The sequence below is a fragment of the Emys orbicularis genome, chromosome 5, assembly GCF_028017835.1.
Source record: "Emys orbicularis isolate rEmyOrb1 chromosome 5, rEmyOrb1.hap1, whole genome shotgun sequence".
NCBI lineage: Eukaryota > Metazoa > Chordata > Testudines > Emydidae > Emys > Emys orbicularis.
The window spans coordinates 60,126,400-60,148,508 of NC_088687.1; the positions used below are offsets into that span (position 1 = coordinate 60,126,400).

Sequence of the window (22,109 nt, forward strand, 5' to 3'; positions counted from 1 at the left end):
GTGTGTGAATATTGGTTCCTTTTGTCTTTGGCTTCCCTTTATTAATAGATGTATGTGATAGGTGGGTGGGAGAAGATAACTTTATTGGCTCTGCCCTTTGGTGTCCACAGGCATTTCTCACTTCCTCTGAAAATTGGTAGGAATGGCATTGCACTTCTGGCAAAAATAACCCAACTGTCTTAGGGTATGTCTACACTACGAGAGTAGTTCGATTTTAGTTAAATCGAATATGTGGAATCGATATTAAAGTCGAACGTGTGTGTCCACACTAAGGACAGTAATTCGACTTTGTCAGTCCACACTAACGGGGCAAGCGTCGACATTGGAAGCGGTGCACTGTGGGCAGCTATCCCACAGTTCCCGCAGTCCCCGCTGCCCATTGGAATTCTGGGTCGAGCCGCCATTGCCTTCTGGGTAAAAAAATTTGTCGAGGGTGCTTCTGGGTAACTGTCCTCATCCGTCCGTCACTACCGCCCTCCCTCCCTCCCTGAAAGCGCCGGCAGGAAATCAGTTCGCGCACTTTTCTGGTCAGTGACAGCGCGGACGCCACAGCACTGCGAGCATGGATCCCGCTGCGACCATCGCTGCAGTTGTGGCCGTTGGCATCGCAGCTCATCATCGACCTTTCACTGAGGCAGATAGAGAGAAATCAGGCGAGGAGGCTACGGCAGCGGGGTGAGGACCTGAACTCCGAGAGTAGCACACGCCTGTCTGAAACCACGACACCCAGTGCCGAGGACATCACGGTGGCACTGGGGCATATGGATGTTGTTGAACGGTGATTCTGGGCCCGTGAAACAAGCACGGACTGGTGGGACCGCATAGTGCTTCAGGTCTGGGATGAATCCCAGTGGCTGCGAAACTTTCGCATGCGGAAGGGGACTTTCCTCGAACTTTGTGAGTTGCTGTCCCCTGCCCTGAAGCGCAAGGACACCCGGATGCGAGCAGCCCTGACTGTCCAGAAGCGAGTGGCTATAGCCCTCTGGAAGCTTGCAACACCGGACAGCTACCGGTCAGTCGCGAACCAGTTTGGCGTGGGCAAATCTACCGTGGGGGTTGTTGTCATGCAAGTAGCCAAGGCAATCGTGAAGGTACTGCTGTCAAAGGTAGTGACCCTGGGAAACGCGCAGGCCATCATAGATGGCTTCGCCGCGATGGGATTCCCAAACTGCGGTGGGGCTATAGATGGGACTCACATCCCTATCCTGGGACCGGACCACCAGGCCAGCCAGTACATCAACCGAAAGGGCTACTTTTCAATGGTGCTGCAAGCACTGGTGGACCATAAGGGACGTTTTACTAACATCAACGTTGGATGGCCGGGCAAGGTTCATGACGCTCGCGTGTTCAGGAACTCTGGTCTGTTTAGACGGCTGCAGGAAGGTCTTTACTTCCCGGACCACAAAATAACTCTTGGGGATGTGGAGATGCCTACAGTGATCCTCGGGGACCCAGCATACCCGCTAATGCCCTGGCTCATGAAGCCCTATACTGGCGCCCTGGACACAGAAAAAGAACTGTTCAACTACCGGCTGAGCAAGTGCAGAATGGTGGTGGAGTGTGCTTTTGGCTGTCTCAAGGGGAGATGGAGAAGCTTACTGACTCGCTGTGATCTCAGCGAAACCAATATCCCCATTGTTATTGCAGCTTGCTGTGTGCTCCACAATCTCTGTGAGAGCAAGGGGGAGACCTTTATGGCGGGGTGGGAGGTTGAGGCAAATCGCCTGGCTGCGGATTACTCCCAGCCAGACAGCCGGGAGATTAGAAGAGCCCAGCGGGACGCACTGTGCATCCGGGAGGCTTTGAAAGACAGTTTCCAGACTGAGCAGGGTCACCAGTGATTTTTAAGTTTGTGGACACAGAAGCTGAACTTGCCACCGTTTCTTTACCCAGTTACCGTTGACTATCCTCTCCAGTTACATACCCCCTTCACCCCCTTCCCAAAAAATAAAATCTGTTCTGTTTTGTTAATGAACACCGTTGTCTTTATTACTGTTTTCGCGGGAATGTTTTAAACCTGGGACGCAGACTGTGGCGGGGTGCGGGTTTAGTGTTGTGATGCAAATGATGCTTCTAAACTCCAGGAATGACAGGCTCCGCAGTGGTAGACTGGTTGTTTCAACAGAGCCTGCCAGCCCTCCTGGGCGGGACAGCGTGTATGTGTCGGCTATGTGACTGTCTGGTAGGGGGAGGAGGGTTACAGCTCCCCTGCTGCGCGGCTCTGTGATGCATTAGATCTGTAACTGCCCTCCCCCGCCACAAAGTCACAGAGCAACCCCCCCCCCCCCCCCCGAACATGAAAACCACCTCCCAGATTGACCAGGGTCACTAGTCACTGCACTGGGTATGTGTCCTGATGCTGGACCTGACCCCGCCTCTGTACCCTGCTAAAGGTGACTGTCCTGTCCAATTACCAAGCCCCTTCCCCTCCTTCAGACAGACTCTCCTCCAAAAGAAAATCATGGAAACAGTAATTAACAGAAACGAATATTTTATTATGAACCACACATGAAACGTGGGGGTTGAAACTTGCACGGGTGCTTCTGTGAGGTGTGTAGGAAAGGACTTTTAAAATTTTGGGGAATGAGAGCCTTCTAGTGCTAGAGCAGTCTGCAGGGGTTGACTGAAAGTTTTAACGGCCCTTGCCGCCCCTCCTTCTTTGTACTTTGGGTGAGGGGGGTGTGGGACTTGGTGGCGGGGGAGGGCGGTTAGAGATAGACTGCAGCGGGGCTCTGTCCTCCTGCCTCCGGTCTTGCAGAACATCCACAAGGCGCCGGAGCGTGTCCGTTTGCTCCCTCATTAGTCCGAGCAGCTTTTCAGTAGCCTGCTGGTCCTCCTGACGCCACCTCTCCTCCCGTTCCATGACTGCTCGGTGCATTTGTGACAAGTTCTCCCTCTACTGTGTCTGCTGGGCTGCCTGGGCTCGGGAGCAGCTCATTAGTTCTGAGAACATGTCCTCCCGCGTCGTCTTCTTCCTCCGCCTAATCTGCGCTAGCCTCTGGGAGTGTGCTGACAGGCTGGGTTGGGAGACAGTCGCAAATGTGTCTGTGTGAATGGGAAAAATGGAGTGAATTCCTGAGACAGATAAATGAAGTTGTGTACAAAGAACCTAGTCTTTCTCTGTGAACAAGACCATGCACTGCACCTCTCACATGCGCACTCAGGACAAGGTCGAATTTTCGGCCCTCGCCTTCAGTGCCTGGGGTCTTGCAGTGGTCTTGCAGTTATCTGAGAAGCGTGGCAGGACACCTGAACTTCTGTAGCGTGCAATCATGGTAAGCCGTAGACTTCTGGCTGCTTAAAACTGTACTAGTAGCACTGGCCTCCTTTCACATTGAAAGCAATGCCAGTCTCTGCTGCCAGCAATCAGGACAGCATGAACTATGCCCCTGTCCCACCCCCTCGCGGCTGTCCCAGGGAAAGATCCCTGTATGCTGCCCCTCTCCCTCCACCGCGTGGCTGTAAAGCAGTCCCAATACTAACATTCCCCTCCCTAATTCAAAGCAGGGCGTCATGAGCGACATCACCCTGCTGAGGATCTTGGAGTCCCAGAGGGAAAGGATGCTTCGAGAAAGCCTTCAGAAACCAGGGCCGTTTGCCGCCATGCTCTGCAGGGCAATGATACCAGAGTACCTGATGGTGTCGTGGCGCGGAAACGTGTCCTACCACGGAGGGCCCAATAAGATCGCCCTACCCAGGAACCTGATGAACAGGCTGGAAATGTACCTTCATGAGACCTACGAGGAGTTCTCCTATGAGGATTTCGCCTCTATCCCCGGCCATATTGACCGGATTTTCGTGTAGGTGCACTGGGACTAAAGAGTGGAGTGTCCTGGGCAGCAGAATCATGACTTACCGGACATTATAAAACAATTTTTAAATACTTGGGACTAAATTGTGAAGAGCCTAAGGCAGACAAATCATGAAAAACCCTTTGTTACTATTGTAAATATTCCAGGTTTTTTTGCAGATAATTGTTTACATGTTTAAGCACTTTAGGAAAAAGCCATTGTTAATATTATAAATATTTCAGTTCTTGTAAAAATAAATGTTTAGATATTTAAAGCACTTACTGCTTGATCCTTCCCCTGATTCTGTCTCCGGGGTAAGGGATGGGGACGGTTGGTAGGGGATCTCGGTAAGGGTGATGAAGAGCTCCTGGCTGTCGGGGAAATCAGCGGTGCCAGCGCTGTCGACTGCCTCGTCCTCCTCATCTCCTTCTTCATCTTCCCCGTCCGCTAACATGTCTGACGAGGAACCTGCCGCGGACAATATCCCATCCTCAGAGTCCACGGTCAGTGGTGGGGTAGTGGTGGCAGACGCACCTAGGATGGAATGCAGTGCCTCGTAGAAACGGGATGTGTGGGGATGGGATCCGGAGCGTCCGTTTGCCTCTTTGGTTTTTTGGTAGCCTTGTCTCAGCTCCTTGATTTTCACGCGGCACTGCGTTGCATCCCGGCTGTATCCTCTCTCTGCCATGGCTTTAGAGATCTTCTCATAGATCTTTGCATTCCGTCTTTTGGAGCGCAGCTCTGAAAGCACGGACTCATCGCCCCACACAGCGATAAGATCCAAGACTTCCCTATCAGTCCATGCTGGGGCCCTCCTTCTATTAGATTGCACGGCCATCTCTGCTGGAGAGCTCTGCATCGTTGCCAGTGCTGCTGAGCTCGCCACAATGTCCAAACAGGAACTGAGATTCAAACTGCCCAGACAGGAAAAGGAATTCAAATTTTCCTGGGGCTTTTCCTGTGTGGCTGGTCAGAGCATCCGAGCTCGGACTGCTGTCCAGAGCGTCAACAGAGTGGTGCACTTTGGGATAGCTCCCGGAGCTATTACCGTCGATTTCCATCCACAGCCTAATTCGATATGGCCATTTCGAATTTAGCGCTACTCCTCTCGTTGGGGAGGAGTACAGAAGTCGAATTTAAGAGAGCTCTATGTCGAACTAAATAGCTTCGTGGTGTGGACGGGTGCAGGGTTAATTCGATGTAACGGCGCTAAATTCGACATAAAAGCCTAGTGTAGACCAGGCCTTAGAATTAGGCTAAAATGAAATTGGCTTGAAGAGGCAGAAGGCGCAGGTTTCAGTCCAGTTAACAAGATTTCCAGTGTGTTAACATGTGTTCCAGCATGTGTGATGCTGTATTATATAGAACTGTCATTACAGAGGTTGGTGAGGCATCAGAAGAACCACTCCATCCACTTCACTGTCTCACATATGTCTAGATACAAATTTGAATTGTACTGTGAATCCAACTTCAAGGCATGGAGAAGTACTGCATTCAGAATATTTCAGTATTTGGCCAGTTCAAAACAGAATTTATATAGTATGTGGGTTAAAGTTTTTTTGGATTCTTCTGTAAATTAGTTTTATTTAATTTGGCAGAAATGTTTGGAAAATGTAAGTTTATTTCATGGGCAATAAACTACTACCGTAGGTGGTCTGATTTAGAATTGAATCTGTACACTTAAATATTTTCCAAACTCCATCTGTTTCCTTCCAGAATGTCGTGTTATGAAGTCGTCATATTCCCGTTCACCTGGTACACCAAGACAATCTGGATCCAAAAGCCCAGGACCCTCACGTCGAAGCAAGTCACCTGCTTCAGGTACAATTATAAGAAAATAGCTGAATATTCCGAGCATATGAAACTTGTAATTTGTTGAATGGACTTAAAAGATTGCCATCTTTTTATGAAATGGAAATATCATGTATTTAGACTCATAAGGTCAGAAGGGACCATTATGATCATCTAGTCTGACCTCCCGCATGATGCAGGCCACAAAAGCTGACCCACCCACTCCTGGGATAATTCTCTCCCTTGACTCAGCTGTTGAAGTCCCCAAATCATGATTTAAAGACTTGAAGTCGCAGAGAATCCTCCAGCAAGCGACCCCTGCCCCATGCTGCGGAGGAAGGCGAAAAACCTCCAGGGCCTCTGCCAATTTACCCTGGAGGAAAATTCCTTCCCGACCCCAAATATGGCGATCAGCTGAACCCCGAGCATGCCGGCAAGATTCTCCAGCCAGACCCTCCGGAAAAAGTTCTCTGTAGTAACTTTTAATATCCCATCATTGACCATTGTTACTAATTACCAGCGATGGCACGTTATTGACCTATTGACTAAAATCACGTTATCCCATCAAACCATCCCCTCCATAAACTTATCAAGCTTAATCTTAAAGCCAGAGAGGTCTTTCGCCCCCACTGTTTCCCTCGGAAGGCTGTTCCAGAACTTCACCCCTCTGATGGTTAGAAACCTTCGTCTAATTTCAAGCCTAAACTTCCCGACGGCCAGTTTATATCCATTTGTTCTCGTGTCCACATTAGTACTGAGCTGAAATAATTCCTCTCCCTCCCTGGTATTTATCCCTCTGATATATTTAAAGAGAGCAATCATATCCCCCCTCAGCCTTTTTTTGGTTAAGGTAAACAAACCGAGCTCCTCGAGTCTCCTTTCATTCGACAGGTTTTCCATTCCTCGGATCATCTTAGTGCCCCTTCTCTGTACCCGTTCCAGTTTGAATTCATCCTTTTTAAACATGGGAGATCAGAACTGCACACAGTACTCCAAATGAGGTCTCACCAGTGCCTTGTATAATGGAACCAGCACCTCCTTATTCCTACTAGAAATACCTCGCCTAATGCATCCCAAGACCGCATTAGCTTTTTTCACGGCCACGTCTCATTGCCGACTCATAGTCATCTTGCGATCAACCAGGACTCCGAGGTCCTTCTCCTCTTCCGTTACTTCCAACTGATGCGTCCCCAGCTTATAACTAAAATTCTTGTTAGTCATCCCTAAATGCATAACCTTACACTTCTCACTATTAAATTTCATCCTATTACTATTACTCCAGTTTACAAGGTCATCCAAATCTCCGTGCAGGATATCCCGATCCTTCTCCGAATTGGCAATACCTCCCAACTTTGTGTCATCTGCAAACTTTATCAACCCACTCCTACATTTGATTCTGAGGTCAGTAATAAATAGATTAAATAAAATCGGACCCAAAACCGAACCTTGAGGAACTCCACTGGTAACCTCCCTCCAACCTGACAGTTCACCTTTCAGTACGACCCGCTGCAGTCTCCCCTTTAACCAGTTCTTTATCCACCTCTGGATTTTCATCTCGATCCCCATCTTTTCCAATTTAACCAATAATTTCTCATGCGGTACCGTATCAAACGCTTTACTGAAATCGAGGTATATTAGATCCACCGCATTTCCTTTATCTAAAAAATCTGTTACTTTCTCAAAGAAGGAGATCAGGTTGGTTTGGCACGATCTACCTTTCGTAAAACCATGTTGTAATTTGTCCCAATTGCCATTGACCTCAAGGTCCTTAACTACTTTCTCCTTCAAAATTTTTTCCAAGACCTTGCATATTACAGATGTTAAACTAACAGGCCTGTAGTTACCCGGATCACTTTTTTTCCCCTTCTTGAAAATAGGAACCACATTAGCTATTCTCCAGTCAAACGGTACCACCCCTGAGTTTACAGATTCATTAAAAATTATCGCTAACGGGCTTGCAATTTCTTGCGCCAGTTCCTTTAATATTCTCGGATGAAGATCATCCGGTCCGCCCGATTTAGTCCCGTTAATCTGTTCGAGTTTGGCTTCTACCTCTGATACGGTAATGTCAACCCCCCCTCCTTTATTCCCATCCGTCACGCTGCCATTATTCCTAAGCCCTTCATTAGCCTCGTTAAAGACCGATGCAAAATATTCGTTTAGATATTGTGCCATGCCTAGATTATCCTTAATCTCCAGTCCCTCTACAGTCTTAAGCGGTCCCACTTCTTCTTTCTTTGTTTTCTTCCTATTTATATGGCTATAAAACCTCTTACTATTGGTTTTAATTCCCCTTGCAAGGTCCAACTCTACACGGCTTTTGGCCTTTCTCACTCCATCTCTACATGCTCTGACCTCAATAAGGTAGGTTTCTTTGCTGATCCCTCCCATCTTCCACTCCTTGTACGCTTTCTGTTTTTTCTTAATCACCCCTCTGAGATGCTCGCTCATCCAGCTCGGTCTAAATCTCCTGTCTACGAACCGTTTTCCCTTTCTCGGGATACAGGCCTCTGACAGCTCCTGCAACTTCCACTTGAAATAATCCCAGGCGCCTTCCGCCTTTAGATCCATAAATATGTTAGTCCAATCCACTTCCCTAACAAGTCGCCTTAATTTATTAAAGTTAGCCCTTTTGAAATTGTAAACCTTAGTCTCCGATTTAATTCGGTTAATCCTTCCATTTAGTTTAAACCGAATTAGCTCATGATCACTCGAGCCAAGGTTGTCCCCTACAACCATTTCCTCAACTAGGTCCTCACTACTTACCAAAACCAAATCTAAAATGGCATCCCCCCTCGTCGGTTCAGCAACTACTTGATGAAGGAATTCATCAGCTATCACGTCTAGGAAAATCTGAGCCCTATTATTGTTACTAGCATTTGTTCCCCAATCTATATCCGAGAAGTTAGTCTCCCATGATTACACAGTTCCTATTAGTATTTACTTCCCTAAAAACATTAAAGAGTTCTCTGTCCATATCCAGGCTAGATCCCGGCGGTCTATAGCACACCCCAAGCACTATCCCAGGGGAGGCTCTAGTAGTTTTTACCCAATGTGAGTATTGCCCAGACAGACTCCGTCTTATCCATTCCACCACTTATTATTCCTTTACAGTTTACCTCATTATTGACATACAATGCTACTCCCCCACCTTTACCTTTGTTCCGGTCTTTCCTAAACAGCACATACCCTTCCATACCTGTACTCCAGTCATGACTACCGTTCCACCACGTCTCGGTTATTCCTACGATATCCGGTATCATTTCTCGGACCAGGAGCTCCAATTCCTCCATTTTGTTACCTAGGCTTCTTGCATTGGTGTATAAACATCTTAATTTATGCCGTTTAGCCTCTCTCACATTCGTTATCCAATTTGGTACTGACAGCGTATCTAGTATCCATTTCCCCCCCCCCCCTCCTTATGTCCAATCTCTTCCCCCCGGCTATATCTGTTCTTATCTCGTCGTCCTCCCTCTCAATGTTATAATCTGGTGTGGAGATTAACTGGACATCTCCCAACCGTCTCCCCCAAATTCCTAGTTTAAAGCTCTTTTGATGAGATAAGCCAGCCTCCCTCCCAGAAGTCTATTTCCTTCCCTACTTAGGTGAAGTCCATCCCGTGAGAACAGTTTTCTGTCCCCGAAAGCCTCCCAGTGGCCATACATCCCAAAGCCCTCCATATAGCACCACTCCCTTAGCCAACTATTTATCATCACAATCCTGTCACCCCTTTGCTGCCCTTCTCTAGGAACAGGCAGAATCCCACTGAAGATGATCTGAGCCTCATGATGAAGAACCTGAAACGCCAAGTTATGCCACATAGATTTTATACACTGAAATGCATTTATTCTGCATTTATTCTGCACCCTGTAAAGAAAAGAGATTCTTTTTCATTATAAGCCAAAAAGGTTTGAATTTGTGAATGTTTACAGTGGCTTGTGCTAATATGTACATTTAAGGATAAATTTTCAGCATGGGGTTGGATTTCCAGAAGACCCCTATTAACTGAAATGGGATCATCTGGTTAAATCCTCATTCATTACATTAAAAATATACCCTTCTGTGTTTCGAATTTAGGGTTTTTCCCCTTTCATATATTGAACACTGTCAAAATTTAGCAGTTTGCTTCTTTGAGCTGTTGTAAGTTGCCCTGTGAAATTGCATAAACACCTTTTCTTCTCATACTTCCTGTCACTTTATAGTAATGTCCAAATTGTCTCTTCACCTGCTGCTAGTCTGACTGAATAGCACATTTCCAAGCATTGGGTATTTTTACTTGAAAATGAGAAAAATTGGAAAATTTTTGCTTTTACTTTTTACCTCACAAGTTATTGTGGTTTTCCCTCATCCCCACCCCAAAATACAGCAAAACTCGAATGTTTTTTCTCTCCACTGGGGAAAAGTGACACTGGCATTGAGCCATTGAATATTAAAATATATAGTGCCATGTTTTGATTATGGTTATATGTGCAGCTCCTGTGTGCGTATCAAAGCCAGAATATGATCCTATTTTATTTATTTTCAAATCAATATTTATTGCCTTGCTAGAGTGATTTTCATTGTCATTTTGTGTCTTTTGTGTCACAAGTAAAAGTAGGATTTTTTTTAGTTTCAGAGAACAACTGTAATCATAAGAAAAGAAAGGGCAGTACATAGAAGGCTGATTTCATAACTGATGTACACATACATCATGCAAGCCTGTTAACTTCATTGGGATTATATGGGGTGTAACTCTTCAATTAATTTAGTTCAAAATGTAGTGATTAGTACTAATATTTTCATTTTATGATTTATTTATACTCTAATAAAGCTCAGAATGTGCCAAGCAATGTCCACATACCCAAGTAGACAGGTCGTGCACCAAAGTTTTCAGTCTAAAACTTTATTCTGCTCAAACCTTTACATAAAAACAAAGGGTAAAAATTTTAAAAGTGCTTAAGTGGTTGAGGTGCCAAATGTCCTGTTTTCAAAAGTGACTTAGGAGCCACAGTCCTATTGAATGTCTTTTAATGGGACTCTAGGCTCTGAAATCATGATTGGGACTTCGGCACCTTGATCACTTAGGTGATTTGAGGTTTTTACCCCCAAATTGTTTGGTATTTATGCTTATACTTACCATACTTTCCCTTTCAGTTTTTGGTGGTGGTGGTTGCTTGTGCATTTACCCTTCTTCCTTTGTGTGTATGCTGAATAACTTCTCTCCTTAATGTCTTTCTCCTTTGTGTCAAATGAATGAGTGCAGTAAAGAGGGGTGGCCACTACTCCAGTGCTTATTCTACAGCAAAATCCCCAGGTGAGCCATTATTATTATGGCTTTATCTCACCATTGTGCCTCTTACCTTTCCATTTACCCTTCTCTCCATTTCCATGAATGTATTACAGTTTGCCACACACATTTTGTGCTCTGGAAAACAAAAGCACATTGGATCTATCCTACTTGTTACTATAGGTCTTTGAGTGGGCAAGAGATTGAGACTGTGAGTGATGCTTGTAACTGCCAGACATCTGCAGACAGTGCAGTAAAATTAGATTTATTAAGGTATAATTTGACTATATATAGAGAAGCAGCCTTCCAAGCCATGAATATATATAGTCATTCTAGAGTGTGTGATAATGAGAAATTTTAACCAACACCACCAGACAAGATTAGCTGGAGCTGAGACTGAGAATTGCTGAAAATGTAGCTAAATTCAGAATAATGTGGGACTGATTTGCTACTAACTTGCATCAGAACAAGTCAGGCCCTATATGTTTTCCAACTTTTTGTGAAGCAAATGAAATAAATATAATTTTTCTTGGATCTCTGCTGTTTAAGTCTAGGTCCTAGATCTACAATCTGACAATGTATTTATGTGGAAAAATGGGTCAGCCGTGTCCTAAACAAAACAAAACAAAAAAAAACCCAACCACCTCCATTTCCCACATAAATATATATATTCTTAATTGGCAAGTGGCTTACAATATTGAACCACACTGGAAATACAAATTTAAAAACTCTTTTAGTGTTGTTTAATTGTGGCATTGCATATTCCATTTAAGGAACTGGGGGAAAGGAAATTGTATTTATTTGTATTATAACTCATACTCAAAATGTGCTTGCTGCTGCCACACATTATATAGAAAGACACAACCCTGCTCCTAAAGTGCCTACAACTGGAGAACTGATTTAGAAAAGAAAAGCTTTGTGTACACGCGCAACAATCAGCAGCAACAAACAAGTTAGAAATACATAAAAGTATGACTGACTCTTTTTATTGAGAATGTCAAAGGAAGGTATTGCAGTTTCAATTGGCAGCTGCTTTCCTCCTTTTCCTTAAAGTCCGTCCATGTGACATCTCCACTTCTTGGGAGCTGAGGGGGCTCAGCCCCTACCCCCAGGATTGGGCCCTACGGATCTGTTCTCACTAGAGTTACAACTGTGTTCTAGCACTCATCCAGAGTGGTTGCAGAAAACATGGTTGAGATCTATCCACAGGTCAGTCTCTTCTTGTGTTGTCTCCAGCACAATACTGTGTAGCTACTAAACATCTCTGGGCAGCTATCCTATACTGCATCTGCAAGGGATTAGAGTCGGGGGAGAGCAGCATGCAGAACAACACCAGCAGCCCAAGGGGCAATGTGTACTCTGGGATGTCTTACTTCAGATTGCTGGGAGGAAGGAAAACCAGTTGGCAAACCATTGCACAGACCTGGTTAGGGTTCCTTTCCACACCTAACCTGAGTTTTATGAATGAGTTAGAGGGAGACAACCATGTCCCGGCCTAGGCCTCTGACCATGGCAAAATATGGTCAGCTGTCACAGTGACTAAGTGTTTACCATGTTGTGCATGTAATGGTTTACAGACAAATATGGTACTAACTGGTTACAAACCTAGGTAAAAGTTATCACATAGGCAGGCTGCCCAAACATACCAAGGCAGGCACAAGATTGTGAGCTTCCTATAAACTATGTAAAATGAGTTTATGAATAAAAGTGACAATTTCTGCTCCTATAGCACTACTTAGCTGATTTCAGGCAGAATTCTCTAGACAACCTTCTTTTATGTTCACAGGCTGTTTTTTTTGTTTTTGTTTTTTGTTTTACTGATAGAATTTTAAAATTGAAGTTCTTATATGGCTTTCCAGGAAGTACAGTATAAAATAATAACTAACACCTTAAGCCTTTTCATGCAATTTACAAAGTTAAGGAAGCTTTATTATCCCCATTTTGTGGAAGGGATGTCTGAGTAACAGAGAGAGAGGAGATCTTCCCAAGCTCCTAAGGGACATTCAGTGGGACTTGTGCTCCATTTAGATGTTTTTGAAAATCTCCTTCAGAATGACTTGTCCGGGATCATAAGGTGCTTGGTCCTGCTCTCGTTAAAGCCAATGGTAAAACTTTCATTGATTTTAGCAATGTAGGATCAACCCCTTAGTGATTCAATAGCAGAGTCAGGAATAGAACTGGGATGGTCATCAGATTCCAAGAAGACCGATTCCCTAGATAAATGGTGCTTAATTTTTAACCTGGCATCATGCACATTCGGGAGGATCATTTGTTAAGGTTGTGGAGCTGCTGTGTAGTCACAGTAACCACTGAGATCAAAATTGTTCAAGCATTACAAAATAAAATAGAGCTGTGTAGGAAGACTCCTCAGTTCCCAGAGAAGTTCAGTATTGTATGTTGGCTGGCATTCGCACAGCAAAAAACAATGGTGGTGCTTAAAAGAGTAGTGCATAGCCCATTAGAGAAATTCTTCACACATCTGAAAAAGTGTAGGTGGTTACTTGTGTTTCCATGGAAACAAAATGTCTTGTTGGCAGGTTTTTGTTTTTCTTAAAGGAGAAACTTCCTCCCACTGTGAAGTGTTAGTTTTTTTGGGTTTTTTTGGTTTTTTTGCTCTTTAGTTTCCTGATCAGTTTTTCCTCTCCTCGGGCAAACAAGGATTGGATGCAGAAGCAATACATTTCATCATTTAATAGAGACTCCTTTGGTCAATCTTATGAATGACACCGATTTAGTCCTTTTTTGGAAGAATGTAGGACCTGAGCTAACTGCCCCTCAAGCCAATAGGAGTACAGTGGAGGTTTTATTAGGTCCTGAATAATTAGAGGGGTTAAAATGGGTAGGTTCTTGACAGAGGTTGTGGGGAGGGAGAATTTTTCTGTCCTCTGAGAATTTTCTCATTGATGCTTATAGGAACTCCTTGAAAGTTCAAAATTGAAATGTTAACTTTTTTGGAAAATGTTTTTCCTACACACAATGCTCTATTATTAAGGGTTCAGTTAAGAACCTGTAGTCTACTACAGTTTGGTCCCCAAAACGCACACATTTTATTTTAAATGAAAACACAAATCACCTATAAAGTATTAAGTTGACTTTGCAAATGGGGAAGAGGAAAAGGGAAGTCAAATTTTGGCAACCTGAATTGTATCTCTTTAATATTTTGTTATGATACCACAATAAATTATGCAACTTAAAGACCCAATCCTCCTATCTTTGTGTACCCAAACCTTCCACTGGCAACAGGCAGACTGGCTCTCATGAAACCGGAATAGAAATGCAGTGTTTTGTATGTGCAAAGGATGCAGCCAATTTCCAGCCAATGGGAGTTTGAGTGAGCAAAGGATACTGTATTGGACTTTATGATTCTTTCTGAGATGCTGGGATTGGTCCTATTTGGTCTTTATGTGAGTAAACTCAGATAATACCTCAGAGAGGCCCATTATATTGCAACAGGCATTTGTGTTTTTATCTTTTTAATAATCTTTTCTTCCTCTTGGTTGCCTTTGTTGCTCTGGTCAGTCAATGGAACACCCAGCAGTCAGATATCCACTCCAAAATCTACTAAGTCCTCCAGCTCTTCACCAACCAGCCCGGGGAGCTTTCGTGGACTCAAGGTAGGTATTGCACACCTTGGTCTTTTGCAGCAGAAACTGAAACTTTCATGCTAATAATCAACCCCTTACTAATGGAACAAGTTCTAGGTGGTGGTCAAGAATAAAAATCAAAAGTATGTACATACCTACAAGAAATCAAAAACCATTTCTAGTCCATAAGCCTTTCTTGCTGGTTTAATTATTGATTTAAGTTACTTGGCAGATTTGGGGTGAGATTCTTTGATGTACCTCTCTCAGAGGTGCAGCACAGAACTCTGAGTCTATGGGGGGGGGCACTGGTGGCTTTGAGCCATCTCTGTGCCTACTTGATCCCGCCCTTCCCATGCAACTTAGAAACCCTAAAGCTCCAGTAACCTCCCAGGGCTGCTCTATGGGCTGCAACACTGCATGCTGCTGCCCCACCCCGACATGCCTCTCTCGTCCCTGGCAAACTCTTCCTGCCCCTTACATTAGGGCTTATTAGGGGATTCTCTGAGGGCAGCCTTACAGCTGGCGGGCTTCCGCAGTGCCTGCACCAAGAGAATCCTCCACTAGTGAAACCATGGCTTTCCCTTTACCAGCGCTCTGGCCCTGTTACCTTATGTGTGGGACTAGAATGGTGGTGAGACTTTTGCTACTGTCTTTTGTAGGAGAATTTTCTAGTGAATACATAAATTGCAGCATTTCTCCAAGTGCACTAGAGGATTCACTCCCTGATCATTCTAAGTTGCAGCTCCCATTGTTGAACATAATGGTTGTAAAGAGGATGCATAATTTCATCAAACATAATTGTCTAAAATTAGAGAGCATAGAAAGGACAGATCACAATTAGAGTGGTACTCAGGTTTGGGTTTTTTGACATACTAATTATTACTGAATCTTTGTCTATTTCGACTGCATATTGCACTGATTTCTGGCAGGCTTCCCCAGTGAGCCTGCTAGAAAGGAATTTTGATTGATGTGATAAGTTCCAGTATATTCTTAAATTACTTGGTTCTTGGTAGTAATTTTGATGTGCTTCTCTTGCACTGAGTCTACAGTGCTGAGCTATACTAGTTTCTCTTCACACACGGGCTTAGATTGATCTCTTGCTATGCACTCTGTCTTGAAAAAATGACGTGTGTGTGTAGGAGCAATAGCAGTTTTTACTTGTGAAAATGTGAAGTGTGTATCTTAAATCAGAATTTGGCTCAAAAAATCTCCAGTATTGTATCCTGAAGTTGCTTATGGTATAAAACACCAATATTGGTGGAATTGAGGGTATCTTATTTACAAGATTTTTCGGCTTCTACGTTTTAACAATTTCTTCTGCTTTATCTCATTTACCTCAATGAAATTACTAATGTAGAATTATAAATAATTACTATTCTGATTGCTTTTAATAGAGATAATTTCTGATCGTAACAAGCTATTTTTAATCAAGTGGAAAGTCCTTTCTCCCTTTCACTGTCAGTTTCACTCAAGTAGCTTCTGCAGTAATTTTTCCATTTTTGAATTCAGTCGATACTTGGTACTAATGGATTTTCATGTCAAATAAGCCATGCATGCATCATCAGAGTTGGAAAATGGCAAAAACAAACTAATCATCCAAAAAACATAAAGTACCTACCAAAGTAGTAGCTACCTCTCATTTTTCCCACTGGTATGCAGCTATTCAGAAGTAGACTCCAGCTGTGTTTTGGTCACTAGAGAGATGGGTATGCTTAGCTGGTTCATCTTGGGATCAATGCCAAAAGGAGTTAATGCATTCTGTCACAACACTTGTTTCTGTTTCTGGGATGTATTCCCAACACTCATCTGTTTCTGGGAAGTATTCCAACAAGCATGCATGAGAGTCAAAGAATTGACATAAAAATAGTAAGAGAAATATTGTAACAGTTATACCTGTGCTTTTTAGGAGGCCATTATATTTGTGTTTGGTTTGACCTGTCCATCTATGAAAAAGAAAAATTCAATTTTATTGTTTTGTCAGGCCTTTGCAGTCCTTGCCATATCCCACTGGTGATGTCCTCTGTTGCACACTGTGCTCTTACATGCACAGGCTGGCTTCCTGCACTTGTATTAAAGGTGCAAGGAATTGTTGTCCAGTAAGTGACAGATTTCAGAGTGGTAGCCATGTTAGTCTGTATCAGCAAAAACAACGAAGAGTCCTTGTGGCACCTTAATAATAAATAAATTTTGTTAGTCTCTAAGGCGCCACAAGGACTCCTCGTTGTTTTTGTCTGGAAGTGACCGTGATTGCAGCTGAGAAAAAATGCAGATGTTGAAACCATGGCAGAACATTTATCACATTGAAGGCACAAGATGATATGCTGAGGGTTGGTTTGTTTGAAAAGTTAATGTTTTGGCTGCTGATTTCATTGTAGGCATGTGTATTAATATGTAGAATATTAACAGACAGAATTAAGAAGGTATTAAAAAAAATTGCTGGTGGTTTTGTGTGTGTGCACGTGCAACAATTCATGCAGTAGCTCTCAGGAATTCAAAGGGCAGGGTTTTCCTATGACACTTCCCTTCTTGTTTTTGTTTTTTTAAGGTTTTTAAAAACCAGTCCCAAATGCTCATTCTACTCCACAGTTTTAAAAAAAAAAAGACAAGTTACGGTTACTTATGAATGCTGTACTGCTGATTGAGCTCCCCTTTTCAATGGCAATTGATATTCTGTATAGAAAATAAACTGTCGTTTCTTTGATTAAAGTGGATAACAATTCTGGTAACGGTGTCTAGTGTTGCATAATCATTGGAGACAATTATGATGAGGTCTTTTTGTCTGGAAGAAGAGAACAAATCAGGGTTGATTTTCAGCTTATTGAAATGATCATGCAGGAACAGCAGCTGCAAACACAATATCCTTGCAACGCCAATATCATCTTGATCTCCAGAGCAAAGTATATGGCAAATTAAGTTCATGGCGTATTTCACCATAGGATTGAAGTTGGATAATAAATGCTAAAGACCAGGGCACAGCTTGAGTGATAATTCCAGACATCAGGGCAGTAAAATAGCAAATCATAGTGACTTTAGTAGCAATTTTTCTTTCTTGATCACAGACCTTGACCCTTACATCATATTCTCTTCATACCACATTTCCTTCAAAGCAAAGTGAAGAATTGTTTCACTCCCCAAGGATTTCCCTCTCCTTCTCAGTGTACTGGATCCATGGAAATGGTACTCTCAGGGACAGAAAACCAATCACAGGAAACAAACTCTTGAAGGAAGAACAGCTTATCTTTTTATAGGGGGGCTTTTTTCTTCCCTGATAAACTTTCATCCAGAATGTCATTGTGCTACTAATTCAGGTGTTCATGTGGCCCTGTTGTAGCCAGTATCACAAGATATTTATGTGCCAGATGTGCTAAACATTCATATGTCCCTTCATGCTTCAACCACCATTCCAGGGGACATGCATCCATGCTGATGATGGGTTCTGTTCAATAACTATCCAAAGCTGAGCAGACTGATGCATGTTCACTTTCATCATCTGAGTCAGATGCCACCAGCAGAAGTTTGATTTTCTTTTTTGGTGGTTTGGGTTCTGTAATTTCCACATCAGAGTGTTTGCTCTTTTAAGATTTCTGAAAGCATGCTCCACACCTCATCCCTCTCAGATTTTGGAAGGCACTTCAGATTCTTAAACCTTGGGTTGAGTGCTGTAGCTATCGTTAGAAATCTCACATTGGTACCTTCTTTGCGTTTTGTCAATGAAAGTGTTCTTAAAACAAACAACATGTGCTGGGTCATTATCTGGGACTGTGTAGCGATGCGAGACTCACTGGTGCAGCGCCTCCTGCTGGTGATCCTGGGAATTAGCTCGATTCCAGTCTGGAGCACCCTCTGCTGTCTGGTGGCTCACCTGCTGCTGGCCCCGTGTCCCTCCTGGACCCTGGTGGCCTTTACCTCGGGGTTCACCCACTGCAGTACCCCCACACTGCTCTGGGTCTCCCCTCCCAGGGGAACCCCCAACCCTCTCACCCACCTTGCCTCAGTGGCTACTGCCAGTTGTCATCTAGCCCCTGCTCACTGGGGCAAACTGCAGTCTGTCATGGCCACTCATCATTGGCAAGGGGGTTTGGCCAGCTGCCTCTGCCTAACCCCAGACTGCACCTCTGCAGCCCCAGTACCTTCTTTAGGCATTGCACAAGGCCTGCAGCCTGGGGAGTTGCCAGGCTGGAGCTCCCCAGCTCCTCTTGCCTTTCCCCAGCACTGCTCTAGCTCTGGTACCCTGCTCCCAGGTAGCTAGGTCCTTCTCCCTCCACTGCTAGAGAGAGACTGCCCCACCTCCTGGCTCACAGCCCTTTTATAGGGCCAGCTGTCTCCTAATTGGGCGTGGCCCCAGCTCTGGCTGCCTTCCCAATCGGCCTACCCTATTGGCTCCCCGGGGCAGCTCTTTCCCAGGGCTGTTTTAACCTCTTCAGGACCGGAGCGGGGTGACTGCCCCGCTACAGACTGCTATAACATGAAATATGTGGCAGAATGCGGGTAAAACCGAGTAGGAGACATACTATTCTCTCCCAAGGAGTTCAGTCAAAATTTAATTAACGCATTTTTTTAATGAGCGTCATCAGCATGGAAGCATGTCCTCTGGAATGGTGGCCAAAGCATGAAGGGGCATATGAATGTTTAGCATATCTGGCACATAAATGCTGGCTACAAAAGTGCCATGCGAACACCTGTTCTCACTTTCAGGTGACATTGTAAATAAGAAGAGGGCAGCATTATCTCCTGTAAATGTGAACAAACTTGTTTGTCTTAGCGATTGGCTGAATAAGAAGTAGGACTGAGTGGACTTGTAGGCTCTAAAGTTTTACATTGTTTTGTTTTTGAGTGTAGTTATGTAACCATCTACATTTGTAAGTTGCACTTTCATGATAAAGAGATTGCACTACAATATTTGTATGATGTGAATTTAAAAAGATTTTTTATCATTTTTACAAAGCAAATATTTATAATAAAAATAATATAAAATGAGCATTTACACTTTGTATTCTGTGTTGTAATTTAAATCAATATATTTGAAAATGTAGAAGAACATCCAAATATTTTTAATAAATTTCAATTGGTATTCTATTGTTTCAGTGTGATTAAAACTGCAATTAATAGTGATTGAATTTTAAAATCACGATTAATTTTTTTAAGTTAATCGCATGAGTTAACTGCCCTAGTTTTAATCAAACCTCTGAACTTTTTTCACATCACTAGAAGTTCAGTTTACAAGGGACTGGTAGAGTGTTCATGCAGGCCCTGCATTTTGAAATGAAAGGTAGTAGTTGTGGGCACCAAATGGAAGATCACTGTGCATAATGTGAGTGTTGGGGAGAGGCTTACTTTCACTTTTCAGCATAGATTCTGATTTGCTGAGTCATTCAGAAATTTGAGTGTCTTGGATAATGCAGGATGACTTAACAAGGAGGACAGTGTTCTTTTTACTCTTCTATAAGCTGATGACTGACAGTTGAAAAGTACAACCCTTCTGGTTGGCATCTCCAGTGACCCAGATCTATAATGCTCTTAAGATACCTGTTTTCTCCTTGGCTCCAGCAGATCCATTACATCCGCTGCTACTAGGGAGCACTGCACCATTAAAAAAAAAAAAAAAAAGCAAACTCCCAAATTGAAATGGTTAATCAAATCTGTCAGAAGCATTCATTTAGGGGAAAAGAAGAATAAAGTACTTAACATTATGAGATTTTTAAGCATGGTCTCGGACTTTCCAATGCTCCCTTGTGTGTGTTTGGTTATTAATAGACATCGGGATTTGTGAAGTATTTTTGAAACTCATCTCAGACTGGTTAATTCAGCTAAAATGTTTCATTTTCTGTCTGACTTTTAAAACTGTTTTTACAATCCATGTGGTGAAAACCACAGCAGCAAACTGGTTTAGATGATTGGTGTATCCAGCAGACGTGTGTCCAGCTGATGTTTTGTGTGTCTCTTCTGAAATTAGGTTCCATAAAACCCAGCCTTGCTTTGTACATTTCTGTAAATAAACAGGCTTTAACTTTGAGGCATAGTTTTGGAAACCCGATTAAGCAACTAAATAGCACTGTGCTCGTGTGTGTGTGTGTGTGTTTTTCAATGTGTTGAGACCAAATGACTATGGTCAAAGGGCATTATGGCCCCGATTCAGCAAATCTCTTACGTGCATGCTTAACTCATTAACAGCAGTGGGACTAGTCTCATGCTTAAAGTTAAGAATGCACTTAAGTGATTTGCTGGATCAGAGCCTATATTCTTGTGGAATTAAAAAAATTTAATTTCCCTTTAATCATGTTAGCATGTTCAATTTTAAAAATATATACTTCCACAAAGTTGATCATTTTATTCTAGTGAAATAAAAATAATAGAGCTTGTAAGAGGAATCCTTTAGACACTGCCTTCAAATATTTATATTTAGGTATCTTTACTGCTTATGTAATAGAAAGATTTAGCCTGTCTGTGCTAGAAAGGGAAACATGAGCATGATACTTAGGCCTGGTCTACACTAGGAGCTTATATCGAATTTAGCGCCGTTACATCGAATTAACCCTGCACCCGTCCACACCAGGAAGCTACTTAGTTCGAAATAGAGCTCTTTTAAATTCGACTTCTGTAATCCTCGAAAACGAGAGGAGTAGCGCTAAATTCAAAATGGCAATATCGAATTAGGCTAGGTGTGGATGGAAATCGACGGTAATAGCTCCGGGAGCTATCCCACAGTGCACCACTCTGTTGACGCTCTGGACAGCACTTCGAGCTCGGATGCTCTGACCAGCCACACAGGAAAAGCCCCGGGAAAATTTGAATTCCTTTTCCTGTCTGGCCAGTTTGAATCTCATTTTCTGTTTGGACAGCGTGGAGAGCTCAGCAGCACTGGCAACGATGCAGAGCTCTCCAGCAGAGTTGGCTGTGCAATCTAATAGAAAGAGGGCCCCAGCATGGACTGATCGGGAAGTCTTAGATCTCATCGCTGTGTGGGGCGATGAGTCCGTGCTTTCAGAGCTGCGCTCCAAAAGAAGGAATGCAAAGATCTACGAGAAGATCTCTAAAGCCATGGCAGAGAGAGGATACAGCCGGGATGCAACACAGTGCCGCGTGAAAATCAAGGAGCTGAGACAAGGCTACCAAAAAACCAAAGAGGCAAACCGACGCTCCGGATCCCAGCCCCACACATCACGTTTCTACGAGGCACTGCATTCCATCCTAGGTGCGGCCGCCACCACTACCCCACCAGTGACCGTGGACTCCGAGGATGGGATATTGTCCACGGCCGGTTCCTCCTCGGAAATGTTAGGTGACGGGGAAGATGAGGAAGGAGATGAGGAGGACGAGGCAGTCGACAGCGCTTGCACCGCTGATTTCAACGACAGCCAGGAGCTCTTCATCACCCTTACCGAGATCCCCTACCAACCGTCCACAGCCCTTACCCCGGACACCGAATCAGGGGAAGGATCAAGCAGTGAGTGCTTTAAACATCTAAACATTTCATTTTAACATAAGTGGAATATTTATATTGTTAAGAATGGGCTTTTCAGTCACTCATTTAAACATAGAAACTTTTATTTATAACAAAACAGGAATATTAACTATATTAGTAATTTGTTGTTCATGATTTAGTTGGCTTAGTGAACTATTTACTCCTAACTATGTATAGAAAATCAAGTACTGTCCGGATATTCATGATTAGTCCAC

General features: G+C 43.5%; 1 protein-coding gene across 1 annotated transcript in view; it reads left to right on the forward strand.

Moving 5' to 3' along the window:
• Positions 1-22,109, forward strand: part of DCLK2 (doublecortin like kinase 2) — a 136,265-nt gene that overhangs the window by 58,022 nt on the left and 56,134 nt on the right. The window contains exons 4-6 of the mRNA XM_065404874.1: positions 5,508-5,612; positions 10,825-10,875; positions 14,368-14,462. Coding sequence (XP_065260946.1) covers positions 5,508-5,612; positions 10,825-10,875; positions 14,368-14,462 — 251 coding nt within the window. The remainder of the gene's footprint in view (positions 1-5,507; positions 5,613-10,824; positions 10,876-14,367; positions 14,463-22,109) is intronic.